The sequence below is a fragment of the Gossypium raimondii genome, chromosome 5 (genome assembly GCF_025698545.1).
Source record: "Gossypium raimondii isolate GPD5lz chromosome 5, ASM2569854v1, whole genome shotgun sequence".
In the NCBI taxonomy this organism is placed as follows: Eukaryota; Viridiplantae; Streptophyta; class Magnoliopsida; order Malvales; family Malvaceae; genus Gossypium; species Gossypium raimondii.
In genome coordinates, this window is record NC_068569.1 from 23,188,393 (window position 1) to 23,208,838 (window position 20,446).

A 20,446-nucleotide genomic window follows, 5' to 3' on the forward strand; every position below is an offset into this window, starting at 1 on the left:
TGTAAGTAATCTTACGCCAACCACGATTAATTCTTCAAGTAATTGGCGTCTTTTTCTTTAAAAAAAAAGGGGGTTTTCTTGCTTTTGCTTACCTAAAAATCAAGTCAATACTTTTACAAAATTTAGTTCATCTATTTATTCTTTTAAGAATTTAACCTTCTATTTTTCGGATTAAAAATACGCTTTCAAATTAACACATTTTACTCAAAAGTTAATGATATTAACTATTTGAACATTATAAAAAATATAGAGACCAAATTATATTAGAAATGAAAGCATAAAATTAAATCTTAAATTTAAGTATAAAAGAGAGACTAAAATTGAGGAAATATAACTTATTTTAGTTTTGCTCAAAAATAGTTATTTTAGTCTAAATTGAGTAACAAATTAAATTAATTAATTAGAGGCATGGACCTAATTGAACATTTTAAATGCTTCAAATAGGGATCTAATTGTATAAGCAACAATTTAGAACTATTGATTATTGATTTCTACCAATTGCTTTTAAGGCATTGTCTCCTAGCATTCATTATTTGTTGCAGTTAAAGTGATTGGATGGAATTTTGTTGTATAATTATATTTAAAATAATATAGTGACACGTTAATCATCAATAATTATCAAGTAGTAAAACATCAACCATGTTTAGGTTTTGTATTTTCAATCTCTGGCCGACATGATTTATTATTCAATAATTCAAATTTATAATATTTTATAATCAAATTTAATACAAATTATTTTTATTATACTTTGAGAAGTGAAATCGATTTTTAGGGTTTGAAAATTGGTTTAATTAATTCTAGACCCGATTAGATCCATGAACATCTTTAGGAGGCATTTGGTTCCCTTAATGCAACAATATATTATGGCATATAATATTACATTTCGAAATAAAATTAATGTATTTATATTTCAACATTCCGGTCATCTTGTAATATAAGTTGTAACTCATTATGACTCATTTCTTAAGAAATCTTAAATTACGGGTGTAATCTTAAAATTTAGAGCAACTTACCTTTTGTTTTTATTAGGAGTGAGCAAAACTCGATTCGACTCGAAAAAATCGAAAAAAAATCGAATTTCGAGTTAAACGAATCGAGTTATTCGAATCAACTCGAATTTTTTTTTCAAATTTCAAGTTCGAATCGAGTTGAATTTTCGAATTCAAATAACTCGAATAATTCGAATATCAAACTATAATATTTTACATTTTTACCCCAAACTCTCAAATCTTTTTACTTTTCCCTCAAAACTTTTACTCCTTCCCACTTTCCCCCCAAAACTTTTACTCCCCTCCTCTCCCAACCCCCTAATCTACCCAAAATCCATTTCCCACCAAAATTTTACTCTCCCATTTACTTTTTCTCAAAATTTTACTCCCAAAAACCCTTAAAACCTTTTATTTTCCCCCAAAATTTTTACTCTCTCCCACTTTTCCCCTAAAACTTTTATTTCATTCCCATCCCACCTCTCATCTACCCCAAACCCTCCCCCCTCTAATTTTTGTTTTTAAATATTTTCCCTCCAAAATTTTACTCCCCTATTTACTTTCCCTCAAACTTTTATTCCTCAAAACTTTTTATTTCCCCCCCTAAACTTTTACTTCTCACCCTTTACTCTCAAATAAAAAATCAAAATTATCCAAAAAAAATCAGTAAACATAAATAGTAATAATTTTATTTATATCTACTATTTATATTATTAAATTAAATTTCACATTTTATATTATTTATATTATTGAATTGTTTAGTCATATTGAATATTTATATTAAAATTGAATTATTAATTATGCCATAAAATATTCTTGTTAAAATTTTATATTTGTATCAATTTCACATTTTATTTTTAAAATAACTTTTATTAAAAATCATATTTTTACATTTAATATATTTTTAATTCCAAAATACATAGTGACAAGAATCAAGATAATTGAAACAACTAAGCAAGCAAAGAAGCTAACCAGTATATAAAAAATTAATAAATAAATTATGAGGTGATGAAAGTTAATAAAAATTTTGATTAAGGTGGACAAATTTTATTACGATGGGTGACAGTGGTTACAAGGACCCAAAATTATTTTTTAAAACTTAACTCGAACAAATATATTCGATTCGATTCGTTTCGAATTCCATCTCACTCGACTTGATTCGAGAAAACTTCAAATAAAGTTAGGATGATAAGATGAGATTCGAAAACTCGATTAACTCGGAAATTTTTGATTCGATTCGATCGAATGCTCACCCCTAGTTTTTATTATTCTATCAATTTAGGCTTCTTTGTTAAATAAAGTTTAAGACTAATTAAAAACGAATAAATATTTTTTTTCTTAATAATGAACTAGTTGATATCATCCATTATAATTGTAACCATTGTATTTCATTTATTAATATATTAATTATGATTGATGTTGTAATCATTTTCATGAACTATTATAATTATAATTTATAAATTTATTTCAACATAATATATTTACTTGTTAATATAAAAATTTTGGCAAAGAGTAAGAATTCTAATAATTTATCATAACTTATGGAAATTGAGACTAAAAATTTAAAAGAATTAAACTTATTAAAAAAATCTATAACAAGGGCAATTGAATAAAATGTACTTCTAGGTAATATTACATTTCGTCAATTAAATACTTGTATTTTACATTCCAACCAAATGAAATAAACCAGGTAATCTTACATTCCTCCCATAATCTTATTGCAGAACATTATCTAAGATTCGGCGATCCAAACGCCCCCTTAGTGTTTAGTAATTGTAATCAAGTATATATATTTACATTTGGTGAAAGATAAATATTATTTTTAAGTAGTAAATTATAATTATAGAGGACAACAGATGGATCGATTTCAAGTTGTTAAAATGTTTAGAACCGAATCTAAAAATTGAACAAACAAACTATTAGAATGAAAAAGAAAACATAATTGAAAAGAAGAGAATCAAAACAAGAGGAAATAAAATTTTGGCCAATGTTTGATGAATTTTGAAATGATCAAAATGGGATCTTATTTTCCGAAAAGATGAATCGAATTCTTGAATCTGAAAGTCAAAATTAATTCAATTAGGAGCAATTCAAGAACCTAAACAATTTAAGAATGGGTAAAAAGAGATGAAAGATGAAAGAAAGATTAAAAAAAAATGATGCTGGTGTTTGCGTCCATGGGCCCAGTCTGTCTCAAAATGGGCTAATCAATCTTTGTGTCGCCTGTATTTGGAGAAGTGTCAACTTCCCCGATCATTTTTGGTAGCGCTTAACTTGTTAGTTAACAGCTGTTTTAGGTCAACAAATGACAAGCTTAGTGGTGTGAATTTCTAAAACAAACAAGAATATTTCCATCATGGGGGAATGAGAAATTCTTTTAGAGGCGAAATTCAATTATAAAATTATGAGAGATTAAAATATAATTTTATTATGTATTAATTTTATTATTTCATTATTTTTGAAGAGACTAATTAGACTTATTTTTCATTTTTGAGAGGTCAAAGTATAATTTTATCATATGTTATTTTATAATTTAATCATTTATAGGGATTAAATTACAATTTCTCAATTTTTTGGAGGCCAAGACTCTACCTCCCCTTTATATTCACCCTTGATTTCACTTACTTTCTATACATTTGGAATTTAATCCCTTTACTTATATTTTTAGGAATTTAGTTCTTTTACTTTTCAGACTTAAAAATCCAAGTCCAGTTGTTGACATTGTCAAAATTCTTTTGTTAAATTCAAACTCATTACAATATCATTCTTTTTGTTACATGACCATTAAGTGAGTATTTTCTTATTTTAAAACGGTCGAATTTAACAAAAGAATTTTAACGATATCAGTAATTGGACTTAAATTTTTAAATCTAAAGAGTAAAAGGACTAAACCCCCGAAAATATAAGTAGAGATGTTATTAAAATTCAAGTATACGAAAAAGTATAGGAACTTGAACATGTTTTAACTTTACAATAATACCCATGAGATTAGTATTTTAACTGTAATTAAATTATTTGGACTAGTAAGAAAATTATCAATAAAAATTCCACATCATAATTTTAACCCAAATTTCATCTAATGCATAGACCTCCCAAGTACGGGTGAGTTTGGATGGGCGGTGCGTTTACCTGTGTTAGTGTAAAAATAGCGGTGGCGGTGAGATTAGATACTGTAGCAATACTGTAGCGTGAGACAAAAAGTAAACTAAACGCACCGCACCACACCTAATCGCCCATCTAAACCTACCCTACATCAATCTCTCGAGAACTCTTTTGCAGTTACTAAGCACCATGTTCCCCGCCAGAAGACCATCACTAGCGCATCATTAAATTAGCCCTTGGATCATGACCTACATAATCTCACAACATCTCCTCTTGAGCTGCACTGAATGCCGTAGGGTGGTTTGAGTAGGATAGACATGAGTGAATTTAAAAGGGGTAGGTAGGAGATTTTGACCCTTATTTAAGAAATGTTTAAATTATAAATTAATATATAATTAAATTGTACTTTAGTTTTTTCAAAAATAAAAAAATTTAATAAATCTCTTTAGAAAGTAATGAAATTATAAATTAATATATGATAACATTATAAATTTTATAATTCAAATTTGACCTCAGTAAATTTTTTTTTGAATTCGCACTTGAATAGAGTAAGGTTGAGTTTGGATAGACGGTGCGTTTACTTGCAGTTAGTGTAAAAACAGCGGTGGCGGTGAAATTAGATACTGTAGCGATACTGTAGCGTGAAATAAAAAGTAAGCTAAACGCACCGTACTGCACCACACTCAATCGTTCATCCAAACTCACCCTAAAACATTGTGAGTTGAACTTGATTATCGATGAGAAAGAGGGGCGAGGGCATAAGCCTTTTCTTGGTGAGTTTTTTATTCAGCAAAGTGGGACGCGCATGAGGCGGTGGAGATTATGGAGTTTGGAGGGTGGATTCCAAGGGCCAACAGCACACTTGAGTGACATCGATCGAGACAGCAATTTCTTGAGCTGAGTTAAAGGTCGACCAATTTTCCTTCATTCGAAAGCCATCCAAATGCACTATAAATTTTGGAGTTTGAGAGACCTCAATGGTAGTAATACAGTAAAGATTCTTCGTGAATATATAGTAGTTTGTCGGTTTTGAAGCAGACCAGTTCAAGTATAAATAACATGGTCCCCAGAATTTCACCTACTTGATTTAATTTACACAATCATTTATGGAAAACTAGGGTCTTCAACAAGTGGGGACCGGGGTTTAAATTTTACGCACTTTATTTGTGTGATAAGTCATTTTCATATCATTATTTACAAATACGGCTAATACCTCCTGAAATTTATTTAAAAATATTTAGTTGATATTTAAATTTTTATTTATCTAGTTCGTACTTGAACTTACATTTTATCACTCAGGTTTATACTTTTACACTAACATTATTAGTTTGTACTGATGTGATATTGATAGTCAATCTGATAATGATAAATGGCACCCTTTCAATATAACACGTGATGGACAAACATTTATCCATGTTCATTCTTGATATTTATTAATTTATATATTTTTTAATTTATATCTATCATGGGTTGTACTAAGAGATTGTCATGTGTCATCACTGGATTGACATTAATGTCGTGTCACCATAAACTAACAATGTTAGTGTGAAAATACCAACTTAGGTGACAATGCAAATTCAAGAACCAACTAGATAAAAAAATTTAAGTACTAACTAAATACTTTTAGATAAATTCTGAAGACAAATTACATATTAACCCATACAAATAGGTGTGACAAGTCAATTTTGATATTGTAATAATTTATTAGTTTTATTAAATCCCACCCATGATATGTCAATTTTGAAAATCAATGAACAAAATTTGGGTTACCATGGCCCTTTTACTACCTTAATTTTTGGGTAAACTACATTAAAATTACTAAACTATTAATAAGTTTATGTTTTAGTCACTCTAGTTTAAAAGGTTAAAAAATAGTCATTGAACGATTTGAATGTTTACATTTAAGCCATTGAACTATTCAAAAGTTTTTATTGAAGTCACTCAATTGTTAAGTTTTTTTAAAAGCCCGACTAACAAGCTTCAAATAATGATTATGGTGGATTAGTACCCATTGACGAGTAAAATAACATACTTTAGATCCAAGTCGATCTGACAGTCAACGTTGGAGATCGGAGAAGAAAGTTATTTGGATTTTGGTTCGTAAATTTATGACGTTCAAAATTGTTTTATGAAAAAAATTGAACTGTAGAATAAAATGGGAAGAAGAGCTTTTAATTGATGCAGGCAATGTAAAGAGAGAATGTCATACAACAATAACTTTAATAGTTCAATGACTTAAATGAAAACTTTTGGATGGTTTGGTAGACATTTTATAAATTTTTAAAGTTAAATAATCAAAATATAAACTTACTAATAGTTTAGTGAACTTGAGAGTAGTTTACTTGTATTTTGTTGGTAGAAAAATATTACGGGTTATATAATCGTCAACCGATATATATATATATATAATTGAATTCATTTTGATTATTTCATTTAGTCCCATTTCATGTTTATTGCAAATTATTTTACATATTTAATTTTTAAATAATATATTTTTATAAGTATTTTAAAATATATATTTACTATTTAAACGAGAAATGGTTAAATTTATAATAAAAGTATGTTAATTTTGAAAATTAATTAAAAGGATAAAATAACATTTTAAAAGTAATGAAAATAAAAAGTAGGAAGCAACCGATAGTAAAATATTAATTAATTAGATAAAATAACTTGTCATTCAAATATAAATCTAAAATTTCACTTACAAAGAATCATTATTTTAATATTTCATTATTTTTATATAATATTTCATAAGACAGTGATAAACAACATTCACAGTTGTGTAAATATTATTAAAATCAAATAAGATGATGGAAACAAAACCTATTAAATAATGCTAAAATGTGATTTTTCCCGTAATCTTCTATTTTTATTTTGAATGAAAATGTTTTACTAATGCATATATTTACAATGCTAAATATTTGTTTTAATTGATATATAACTGTAACACTAATTAAGTGATAATTAATTTAAAATAATAAGTATATTTTAATATAGATCCAAGCCTAATTAAATGATAATAACTATTTAATTGATAATAAAAATATTTTAATAAAATAAGTATAATTATAATTAATCTTATATTATATTACTGATTTTACCAATTCAAAAATATGAGAAACATAGATAATACAAATTATTAATTATTAATTAATCAAATTTTTATATTAATTTCTCAAATAGATATGAGACTACTATTTGTCAAGTCAATATTTGAGTTGGATCAAAATTATTTGATTAGATACAATTAACATTTATAAAAAATAATATTTAAGTTTAATTATAAATATATTTATTTTATTTTTAGTTTTGATATATAAATTAAGAATAAATAAATAACTTTATACATTTTAGATTTGATTACCAATATATTAATATTATCTTTTATAGACATAATTTTAATCTCACACGTTTAATTTTTATTATTATAAAAATATTTTAAAGTTATTATATTTAAATAAAATAATTTATATAATTTATATTTATTGAATTAAAATATTTAATTAAAAACTTGGAATTTTATTTTTAATATATCCAATGGTTTTATTAATTTACAATTTTATTAATTAATAACATATTATGTTATTTTTAAGTAGAAATTTTAAAAAATATGACCAAATTAATTAATTCTACATTAATATATTATCATATTTATTAATATTATTTCTATTATAATCACATAATAATACTAATAAACTATTATTCTAATGTTAATTTAGTAATATAATTAACAATAAAATGTATTTTTTCGGTTAAAAAATTTAAACTCCTACTTTTATATATTACATAGATTGTAGATTATAGATAAAAAAATTATTAAAATCAGAAAATTAATACGTGTAACTAATAAAACATAAGTTATAAAATAACTTGAAATAAAATATATTTTACAAGATCTGAGTAATTAAAAATATATTATGTATGGTTTTTGGATAGATGATAGATCTATTTTCCCTTATTTTCACTAGTTTAGTGACAAAGTTCTGTATCGGTGTTATGTTTAGGTTAAAATATGCTTATAGTATCTATACTTTTTGAAATTTAAGAATTTAGCCTTTGTATTTGTATTTTTAAGAATTTAGTCAATTTACTTTTCAGATTTTAAAATTTAGGTCCACAAATGATATTGTTAATTTTTTTCTTAAATTCAGGTTAATTACAACATCTTTTTTTAATTACATAGTTATCAAGTGAGTAATTTTTTTATTTTAAAATGTAACAACAATCAATTTAACCAAAAAAATCACAATATTTGAAAATTATAGGAATTGTAATAAACTTATCTCGGTAGAAAAAAATTAAATTAGACATTTGGTTTTATATAAAAAAAGAAGAAGAAGAACAAACTAAACTTTAAGCCAAAAAAAAAGGGTGAACACCTTTCGTTAATATTTTTATTTTAGTCATTTAACTAAAAAAAGTTACAATTTGATTATATAATTATTCAAAAAAATCATTTAAGTCTTTGGGCTGGTAAAATTAATGCTATATGACTTTCTCTATTCGCATTGCCTACACCGATCGAAATTTCTCCTTTCCTTACTCTTCTATAGTTTAGATTCTTTTCATGAAACAACTTTGGAGATCACGAATTTGTAAACTAAAATTCAAATAACTTTTTTCTTCGATCTCCAATACCGAATGTCAAATTGACTTGGACCCACTATACTAATCTTCAAATTGTCACTTGGAGCTCGCTGGCAGAACTTAAAAATAGACAACAACTTAATAGCCCAGTGACTTAAATAAAAACTTTTGAATAGTTTAGTAATTTAAATAAAAAATTTTGAATAGTTCAATGACAAATTGTAACTTCTTTTTTGTTAAGTGATCAAAACAAAAATTTATATAGTTTAGTGACTAATAGTGTAGTTTACCCAAAAAAAATAGATCACGTGAAGTTAATGTCAAATTTGGCCGGCAGTGAGAACCAGCCGTAATCCCAAGTTAAATTGGTCGGAGCTGTGACGGCAACGAAGAGCATTTGACATTTTGTACCATTTTCCTGGCCCACCTCTTGTCAATGTTTTCAACTACCTCTTGTCCTTCTTGGGTTATATAACCTCCACAACATATAAAATATATTTTGTTCAATAATTAAAATATAAAATTATTAGGAATTTTTTATAACATAAATTATTAAGAGTTAGGGCGGTCAAACTGTGAAACTCTTCATAAGCCTATTACCGCGTTGATTAGCCAAAGTCATCAACAGTAGGGTTTATGGCTGTAAAAACGTGCGAATTCATGGAGCAAAATGCTTAGAAACTCAAGGTTTTGTGTTGATTCATCCATAAAGAAGATTTATATTTTTAATAAAAAGATCATTCAACTTCAACTAATATTTTCCATTAATAGGGTTTTTTACAATAATATTATAAAAAAATAAAAATTTACCAAAATACTATAAAATTTTTTTATTTATCAAAAAAAAAATTTTTTTATTTACCAAAATATATAAAAAAAAACTTAAAAAAAACCTGCAAAAAAAATTAGATCGATGTGACATTTAACTGTTCACGCCAATGGGATTGGCGGCACCAAAGGTGCCAAAACCATTGGCGGCACCAATGGTGCCAATACAATTGGTGGCACCAGTGTATATTAGGGGGGGTCGGTGGTGGGGGGACCAGAAGGAGAGGGAAAGAAAGAAAGAAAGAAAGAAAGAAAGAAAAAGAAGGAAAGAAAAGGAAAGGAGAAGAGAAAAAAAGAAAGAAAGAAGAAGAAAAGGAAAGGAGAAGAAGAAAGAAAGAAAGAAGGAAAGAAAAGGAAAGGAAAGGAGAAGAGAAAAAAAAGAAGAAGAAGAGGAAGGAAGGAAAAAAAGAAAAGAAAAGGTATTTTTTATAAATTTAAATTTTTTCTAATATTTGTGTGTTTAAAATTTATGTTACGTACATTATAGTTATTTTATTATTTTGTTTAGCATATATATTTTATGAAATATATTTAGAATGAAAAAATAATGGTATGTACATTATATGTTGAATAGTGATTTTTTATGAAATTTACTTAGAATTTGAAATTTAAATTTTAAGAAAATAGCATTAAAAGTAAAATGACAAAGAAGTATGTTTAAGAAAACATAAAATACGAAAAGAAAAAATGGGAATTGTATATTTATCGAAAATAATAAAATAGGAATAAAATGCGAAAAATGTACATGTAATAAATTTCAAACATAATAAATTGAAATAATGTAAAATTATAAAATAAAAATTACGATATTTTTAAAAATAATAAAATGCGGATAAAAAATACGAACAAATGGGTAAGTAAGAGTGTATTAGTAATTTTTTTAAAATTCAGAAATAAGTTATACAAATAATTGAAACAAAATGTACTGAAATAATATAAAATAATAAAATACGAAAATAATATATATTTTTGAAAGTAATAAAATCGGAAAATAATAATAATACGACCAAATGGCGGGAAAGGGTTTATTTCGGTTTTACCAAAATATTACAAAAAATAAAAAATACGAAAATATTATAAAAATTTTTATTTACTAGAATAATGGGTTTTACAAATATATTAAAAAATTAAAATAACTAAAATGTTATAAGTTTTTTATTTACCAAAAAATATATATTTTATTTACCAAAATATATAAAAAAAGCTGCAAAAGAAAGGGTGATGGTTATTTTTTTACAGAAAATTAATACGAGCAAAGGGCAGGGGTAAGGGTTATTTTTTACAGAAAATTAATTTAAATAACACACTAGATTAATAAATTTCAAACATTATGCACTGGAATAATGTAAAATTATAAATTTTGAAATTATGATATTTTTTAAAGGAATAAAATGCGGAGAAAAAAATACGAATAAATGGCCGAAGTAAGATTTTTTTACTAACTTTTTTTTAAACTTGCAGGCATCGCAATGGCTGGATTGATTCGAAGCAATATTAGACACATATCTGATGCGGCTAATAACGCGGTATGATTTATTATTTGTTAATTAGGAGTTCTATTTATTTAAAAAGGATATACGCAGTATATACAAAGAAATTATGTTATCGTAATATTTTTTCTGTAATTTAACACTATCAGGACTCGTTCCGAGTATTAAGGGGCCGCGTGAGTGTTTTAAAGATGGCTCCAGATGATCGATTGCTGCCGTATCTGGAGGTAGCCGGATTTGGGTCAATAGCATTGATCCGGTCGTCCGACTTGGCATGACCAGTAAAATGTCACATCGATCTAATTTTTTTTGCAGGTTTTTTTTAAAAGTTTTTTTTGATATATTTTGGTAAATAAAAAATATATATTTTGATAAATAAAAAAATTTATAGTATTTTGGTAAATTTTATTTTTATTTATAATATTATTGTAAAAACCCCATTAATACATATCATGGACAGCATCCTCAAGCAATTCCGACCAGCTCCAGCTGGTTAATTAAAATTTATATTTTTATATTTAGAATCTTTTAACAAGGAACCTTATTTTATTTATTAACAAAATTATATAATTTTTACTCATGCGTTGTGGTATATATTAATTAAATACATTATATTTGTTAAAATTCTAGTATAAAATATGTACCGTTTCATGCATCGTTTAAAAACGTAACGTGTCTTATCATAATACTCAATAAACAAAATAATAAATATAAAATAAGTATGAAACAAACTCAAAACATGAAATCGGCAAATAACAACAAAAGGAAGTAAATAAAAAAACAAATAAATATGATAAAATCATAAAACAAATAAGGAAAAAAACTAAAAGCTAAAGTGTGTGTTAGGAATTAGTTGGACAACATTTACAAACTAAACTTAAAAGGTGAAAAAATCATTTTCAATCATTAAATTAAATTTGTTTCTATTTTTCCATAATTCCCCATGGGAAAATTTCCCTTAAAAACAATATGCATTAAAAATTATATGTGGTAAGAATTTAAAATTATTATAAAAACATTTGTTACCATAAATTAATTTAAAATATATGGTAAAATTAAGCATTAATTCCGTAAATAACTTGAAAATATTCGGTGAGATTTAGCTGTAATTAAAAACAAATGCTAAATGATTTTAGTATTTAGCATTAAGAATTATTGAGGGTTAGTATTTGGTATATTGTATTTTTTTTGGTTCTATGGGTAATTTTAAAAAATTAATATATATTTTAATATTTTACTATTCATTATAAGAGTGATCCAAATAATTAATATTTAAATCCGTTTAACTGCAAACCGTCCACACGTGCCTATTAATTTCCTTGAAAAAAAGGAAAAAGGAAAAAGAAAATATAATATTCAATAGTGCACACCTTTCATGACTGGATCAAGATATATTTGAAGCTTAATAGAAATCACCGACCGGTCCGACCCGGCCCCTCACCTTTTGCTTACGCCATTGTTGGCAAACATTATAAATAGAGAGTTGAAGACTGGACTCTGTCATCCACTTGCGACCCACTTCAGCTTATTATCATAATATCCCCCACCTCAACACCTTTCGCGGAGCTGAGGAAGCTCATTGTTACTCTATTCAAATGGCATCTTCTTCTTTACCTTTTACCTCTCTTCATCCGCAATTTGTTTCACCAAACACAAAATCATCGACCACTAGGTTGTCTTCTCGGCGGATTAGAGCCTCAGTGTCGGAGAAACCACCTGTTCCAGCGCCGGCAGTGGCGGTTCCAGCAAAGGGAGAAACCAAGCTTCCATTGAAGAAAATTCCGGGGAATTATGGGGTTCCTATTGTTGGTCCATTCAAAGATCGACTTGATTATTTCTACAACCAAGGCCGAGACGAGTTTTTTAAATCAAAAATCCAGAAATACAACTCGACAGTGTTTCGGACCAACATGCCACCTGGTCCTTTCATTTCTCAAGATCCAAAGGTTGTCGCTTTACTCGACGGTAAGAGCTTCCCCGTCCTTTTCGATGTCACCAAGGTTGAAAAAAAAGACCTTTTCACCGGCACTTACATGCCTTCAACTGACCTCACCGGCGGCTACCGAATCCTCTCATATCTCGACCCTTCCGAGCCCAAACATGCTAGGCTCAAACAACTCCTCTTTTTCCTCTTGAAATCTAGGAGAGATCATGTAATCCCCGAGTTCCAAGCCTCTTACAGTGAGTTATTCGAAACGTTAGAGAAAGAAGTCGCCGAGAAAGGCAAAAGCAGCTTTCAGACAGCTAACGATCAAGCTGGGTTTAACTTCTTGAGCCGGGCTTTCTTCGGTTCAAACCCACCGGATACTAAACTAGGAACCGATGGTCCTAGTTTGATCAGTAAATGGGTACTGTTTCAACTCGGTCCGGTTCTTAAACTCGGTCTCCCAAAGTATGTTGAAGAACTCTTGATCCATACCTTCCCTCTTCCCCCGGCTTTGGTTAAAAAGGATTACCAGAGACTGTATGATTTCTTCTACGAATCATCTGGTTCCATTCAAGATGAAGCTGAGAAACTGGGTATTTCACGAGAAGAAGCTTGCCATAATCTGTTATTTGCTACGTGTTTCAATTCATTCGGTGGCATGAAGATCTTCTTCCCCAACATGCTTAAATGGATTGGCAGGGCTGGAATTAAGCTACACAATAGATTAGCAACGGAGATCAGGTCAGCCATAAGATCCAACGGTGGGAAACTCACAATGGCCGCCATGGAACAGATGCCATTAATGAAATCGGTCGTCTACGAAGCGTTACGGATCGAACCACCGGTCCCGTTACAGTACGGGAGAGCAAAGAAAGATATCGTGATAGAGAGCCACGACGCGGTGTTCCAAGTGAAACAAGGGGAGATGCTGTTCGGGTTCCAACCATTTGCAACGAAAGACCCGAAAATATTCGACAGAGCGGAGGAGTTTGTGGGGGAGAGGTTCATGGGAGAGGAGGGGGAGAAGTTGTTGAAGCACGTGCTATGGTCAAATGGACCCGAGACTCAGCAACCGACGTTGGGGAACAAACAGTGTGCAGGGAAGGATTTCGTGGTGTTGATGTCGAGGCTTTTGGTGGTGGAATTGTTTAGACGTTACGACTCGTTTGATATCGAAGTGGGTAAGTCGGCTTTGGGGGCTGCCGTTACCGTCACATCCTTGAAGAGAGCTAGTTTTTAAGCCCTACAAGTTTTAGCTTCTGTCAATTGTAAACTTTGACAAAGTCAGTCATGTAATATGATAGAATATTATATCACATTTTTTTATAATTAATTATTTTCTTATTTGCATGGTTATATGTGGGATATAATCAATTAATATGATAGGCTTATTCCAAGTGCCAAAAACGAGAGATGCAAGGAAATGGTTGTAAAGTAGACGTGACAGCGGTGGAAATCATGATTGTGGGGACAAGTTTAGGCAACAAAAAGAAGAGTACTTGTCTTTAACTCTATGGACTTTGGGTTATGACAAATCGTTGCTATTTTATGCATATCGGCTAATGTAAGCAACTTTGAATTCAAAGTGCGTGTTAGACAGATGTTCAACCGAGAAGTGTTGATATAATGCGTCACGCATCACGAGTTTACAACCCAAGTAGTGTTGGATTCCACCTTTTTATCATTTTTCATTATCTCAAAACAAGTTGGGGGTAAAAAGTTACAATTTTATTATTAAATTATTAAAAAAATTACAATTTCATCTTTCTATACGGTTTTATCTATTTAAATTACCTACACCAATTGAAAGTTTTTTTTTCTTTTTTATAGTTTAGTTTTTTTATAAAATAATTTTAAACTTTATGAATCTTTGAACCAAAATTTAAATAACTTTTTTTTCTCCAATCTATGACACTAACTATCAGAATAACTTGAACCTAAAATATGTTTTTTTTACTCACCGATTTGTATTGATCCACCAATTCGATCATTGAATTGTCGTTTGGAACTCATTGGCAGAACTAAAAAAAAAAAAAAACTTAGCAACCAAGTTACTTATAAAAACTTTTGAATAGTTCAACGATCAAATTGTAACTTTTTTTAGTTAAGTGATCAAAACGAAAACTTACCCATAGTTTAGTGACTAATGGTGTAGTTTACCCAACAAATTTTTAGATTACCGTTTCATTATTATTATTTTAGGTAAACTACATTATTATTAATCTAACTATGATTTTTTTTGGTCATATAACTATGAAAAGTTACAAAATGGTCACTCAACTATTAGTAATTTTCTTTTTTGGTCATATAACTATGAAAAGTTACAAAATGGTCACTCAACTATTAGTAAATTTCTTTTTTGGTCACTCAACTATATTAAATTTTTGAATGTTTCCATTTCCACGTTAGCCAGCTGGTGACCAAAGACGGCAAATTTGAATAATTAAGTGACAATTTTATAATTTTTCATAGTTGGATAGAAAACATAATTGGGTGACGACAAATGTAGTTTTTTTTTTTCTGTAATCTATACTATTATAGTAAGGTGGGTTTTACCTTTTAACAACCTTGGCCTTTTGTTTTTTTTTTTTTATTTTAATACAATAGTTAAATTTCAATTTTGATATTTATTCTATGTCGGGATTTAAATTTAATTTTTTATACATTAATTTTTTACATGATTTGAGATCTAAATGTTTAGGGTGGGTTTGGATGGTCGGTGGGGTGCGGTGTGTTTAGCTTACTTTTTCTCATACTACAGTATCGTTATAGTATTTAACCTCACCACCACTGCTGTTTTTACACTAATAGCAAGTAAACACATCGTCCATCCAAGCCCACCCTAAACGATCAATATTGTTAACTATTTTAATTAAATACTGACAACATTTTTCTTAAAAATATTATTCTTCAAGAAAGCTTTATTTTATCAAGATAAATTTGAATGTGTTTTCAACAACAATTTTGCATTAACATTTTCAACGAAATAATTAAGAATGTTAATTGTTTAGATTAATTAGTGTCATCATAATAGTATAGGAACCAAATGATTCAAATAAAAAATACAAATTAAGGCTCCGTTTGCTTCATCGAAATGACTTATGAAAATAACTTATTTTTCGAAAAAGTTAATATTTTTGGTGTTTAGATGAATCTTTGTAAAATATTTTTATTATTTGACAGGTTTCCTAAAATATTTCATGAAAACTATTTTAATGAAACAAACAGACATTTGAAGTTTTCTTGTATTTTCATTGTTCAATCGAGTTTGTTTTGTATCTATAAATTTATATTTTACATTGTTGTTTACAAAACAAACACGACATAAATATATTTGTTATAAAATATTATAGTATAATTTCCTTTTAACAATCGAAATTTATTTTATAATGAAAACATTTTGTAATAAGTAATGTGATATATAAACTTAATAATAAATAATGCTTAATTAAAACTTAATTTAAATTACGATATTACATATATGAGAGTATATATTGACACATTAGCATTGTAAGGGATAAATGAAGCAAATCATTGATTAAATAAATACTCATATGCATATAATTAAATTATTCATATTTTTATAAATTTAAAAATTAGTTCATATAGTTTTAAGTTTGAGTTAGTTCTACTTTTTTAAATACCAAAATTGAGGTTTAATCTCTCCTACTTGAAAAATGCCGTGAAAACCTAATCTTGGCACTCTCTAACTTCCTTTTTCTTCCCTCAATCCTCATTAGTGTCAGGTTTCAGAAACAGCTCAAAACAGACTTCTGCGTCTCTTGCTTTTCTCTTTTTAGGAAGAACAAACGTCATCTTAATTATTATATAAAAAAACAAATCCTATTAAAAAAAGAAAACAAACAGAAATTAAACCAATCAAGCATTTATCATACAAACAAAAACAACCCAAATTGGGAATTAAATTAAACTACAAAGGGACGTTATTATTAGGCAAAACGGACCCAGCTGGATTGCAATGGCCATTCTCGACCTAAAGTAGTTGTTTTATTGTTTCTGATGTTGATTTCAACCCTCAAATCCCTCCTGTCCATCATATGTTCTTCATTTTCCTATATTTAGAATTGGCATTAGTTTTTTGGGTCATAGTTAGTTTCGTACTCTTTTCTTTTTTGGTTTTCGATTCTGTCGTGATCGTAATGAGAGAAGCAGTAAGGTCACAATGTTTGCTGAGGCTGACGGCTTTCCAAGAGCCAGAAATGGCAAAACCATCCATTCTGATCCCAACATTTCCATCACTGATCCCGCCAGTGAAGATGATTTCAACATCCGATACAGCAGCGCATCGGCCGCCCCCGCTTGTTATGAAGTCAACAGGGTGAGTTGCGACGCTTCACCTTTGACTATGTCGCCTTGGAAGCAAGCTTCTCCTTTGAGCAAAACGCCATGGACCCATTCCGACGAAGCCAAAGTTCCGGCTAATAGTCTCATCGGCTCCATTGTACGTGAAGAAGGGCATATTTATTCATTGGCAGCAACAAAGGATCTTCTTTACACTGGCTCTGATAGCAAGAACATTCGTGTGTGGAAGAATTTGAAAGAATTTACAGGGTTTAAGTCAAACAGTGGATTGGTTAAGGCCATTGTTATATCTGGTGAAAAGATTTTTACGGGTCATCAAGATGGGAAGATTCGTGTTTGGAAAGTGTCGCTTAAGAACCCCAGCATTCATAAACGATCTGGATCCTTGCCAACTCTTAAAGACATCCTTAAAAGCTCCATTAAACCAAGCAGCTACATCGAAGTGAAACGTAAGCGTTCTTTATGGATCAAACACTCGGATGCGCTGTCGTGTTTGAGCTTGAACAACGAACACGGTCTTCTTTATTCGGCTTCATGGGACCGGACATTCAAAGTTTGGAGAATTTCAGATTCCAAATGTCTCGAATCGGTTCATGCACACGAAGACGCTGTTAACTCAGTGATTTCCACCTCGGGAGAAATGGTTTTCACTGGTTCCGCAGATGGAACCGTCAAAGTGTGGAAAAGAGAACTGCAACATAAAGGAACAAAGCATAAGTTGGCTCAAACACTTTTACAACAAGAAAGCGCGGTCACTGCCTTAGCCATCAACGCCGCTGGTTCAGCAGTTTACTGTGGTTCCAGTGAGGGCCTGGTCAATTTCTGGGAGATTGGAAAGCAATTATCCCACGGTGGAGTCCTTAAAGGCCATAAGTTAGCCATTCTTTGCCTTGCGGCGGCTGGGAATTTGGTTTTCAGCGGGTCAGCGGATAAAAGTATATGTGTTTGGCGTAAAGATGGCAACATCCACACATGCCTTTCGGTGCTGACGGGGCACACTGGGCCAGTGAAGTGCTTGGCCGTCGAAAAAGATCATGAATCGGGGAATGACCATCGATGGATCGTTTACAGTGGAAGCCTTGATAAGTCCGTCAAAGTGTGGAGCGTTTCGGAGTTTGCTCAGGCGATGTCGAAGGTGGGTGGCCATGAGAGCAATAGAGAGGCTTTCCCGGTGGAAGGGAGCTATTCCACGAACAGCCGAGCCAGCCATAGTAGGTTCTAACAGTGAAGGAAGGGCTCATCTTCAGGGTTTTACAGCGGGTATAAAATTGTTGTATTGTGGAGAAATGGATATACTTAAACGAAAAATGGAGACAAATTAAGATAAAAGCTTTCTTAAATAAAATTTATCATCTGTTATTTGTCTAGCTGCCAAATCTAAAGATCGCATATTCATCCAACTTCAAGCTCCTGCAGTGCCTAATTTCTTAGTTTTCGAGGTTTTGGATAAAAGTCCAAAGATTAACAACTCAATATCTATATTACGGTACCACAAACTATGATTTCACCTGGTTCTTCTTTCTTTCTAATAATAGAATGATAAATCAGCTTTTTTAATACTTTTAATTAGATTTAAATTTTTTGAGAAAGAAAAAGTTAAAAATAAAAAATAAAAATCCGTCATTCTCCTATTAGAACGGAATATAAATGATTTGAAAATACAATTTCATACAATCTATTTTCTCGAAGCCATAGGCAGGTGACAATTATAATGAGATACCATCTATCTATATATATATATATATATATGTAACATTTCATATTAAATTATTTTAAAATCCAAAAATTAATTAGTATTTAAGTGCAAGTATAATCAGAAATTTTAAAATGAAAATTATCAGAATCAAAATGTTTAGCCTTTAGATCAAATTAAATAAATCAAAATTTTAGGTTTATCATTGAACTTACCTCACTATTAAAATAAAAAGCACAACCCAAAATTAGTTTTAAAATATACTTTTAATTATTTTTAAATTAATATTCATGTTCTAAGTATGTAGTTTTCACACGTAATTACTTGTGTGGTAGAATTTTTAAATTAATATTTACAAACAAGATCCACGTGAAACAAAATTCACACGAGCAAAGGTAAAACATTATCAGGGGTTATTTGAAAATATTGAAAAGCTTAATGTTTATTGCCCCCGAACTATACTCGTTTTTTCACTTGAGTATTTTTTTTTGATGTTAAAAAAAAAAAAGCTAACACGTGGCTTATTAGAATGTGCAACGTTGTCTTCTTTTATATTTTAATATTATGTATATTATATTAATTAAAAAGCATATATAATATATAAATAATGTAAAATTTTAAAAATATATTTTAAAATTGTCTTCTTTTATATTTTAATATTATGTATATTATATTAATTAAAAAGCATATATAATATATAAATAATGTAAAATTTTAAAAATATATTTTAAAATAAAATATTTTAAAATATATATATATTTTAAAAATTCAGAATAATATATAAAATTAAAATTTTGTAAAATATTTCAAAATTATTTAAAATTTAGAAACTTGAAAAAACCCTTAAAATTTTCAAAATATATATATTCTAGAAATATTGTAATAATTTTTTCAAAATTCAAAACAATAAATGAAACATTCAAAAAAATTAACTAAAAAAATATACATTCTATAAATTGAAAAAATGAAATTTTTAACTTAGAAATCAAAATAAAAAATCAAAATATATAAAATTGAATTTTTTTTAATAATTTTTAAAAATTACAAAATAAAAAATTATGAAAATATTATCTTGACTTGAATGAAGTGTTAGTTAAAATTTTGGTCACACTCATTTGACACAGATTCGAACCGTGCTGTCCCATCTCTCACCTCTAATATTGTAAAAAAAATTATGAAAATATTAAAATGTTAAAAATTTAAAGGAAAAGTCGGTAAACTATTAGCTAAAGTCAAAGAAATATAGTTAAAATGTTTAATTTTTTTAAATTATTAACAGTATTTTTTCTATTTTTTATTTTTTGAATTTATATATATTTTAATTTTAATAAGCATGAATTTCATGTAACCCATTCTCATCGGCGTTGTATGTCAACAGAATTTGTTATTGCTATTATAAAAATCAAACTAAATTGGGTAACCAAATAATAATTTTAAAAATAAAAAATTTAAGCATTAAGCCATATTAAAAACTAAACTATGCTAAAGTAGCCTAATCCACACTATCTAC

At 28.6% G+C, this 20,446-nt stretch overlaps 2 protein-coding genes across 2 annotated transcripts; both read left to right on the forward strand.

Annotated features, from left to right (window-relative positions):
• Positions 1-12,481: 12,481 nt before the first annotated feature.
• LOC105770085 (allene oxide synthase 1, chloroplastic) lies at positions 12,482-14,253 on the forward strand. Its single transcript, XM_012591138.2, has one exon. The coding sequence runs from the start codon at positions 12,589-12,591 to the stop codon at positions 14,158-14,160; it is 1,572 nt and encodes a 523-aa protein (XP_012446592.1). The 5' UTR covers positions 12,482-12,588; the 3' UTR covers positions 14,161-14,253.
• A 2,835-nt stretch (positions 14,254-17,088) lies between these two features.
• LOC105770086 (protein JINGUBANG) lies at positions 17,089-18,623 on the forward strand. Its single transcript, XM_012591139.2, has one exon. The coding sequence runs from the start codon at positions 17,104-17,106 to the stop codon at positions 18,463-18,465; it is 1,362 nt and encodes a 453-aa protein (XP_012446593.1). The 5' UTR covers positions 17,089-17,103; the 3' UTR covers positions 18,466-18,623.
• Positions 18,624-20,446: the final 1,823 nt, after the last annotated feature.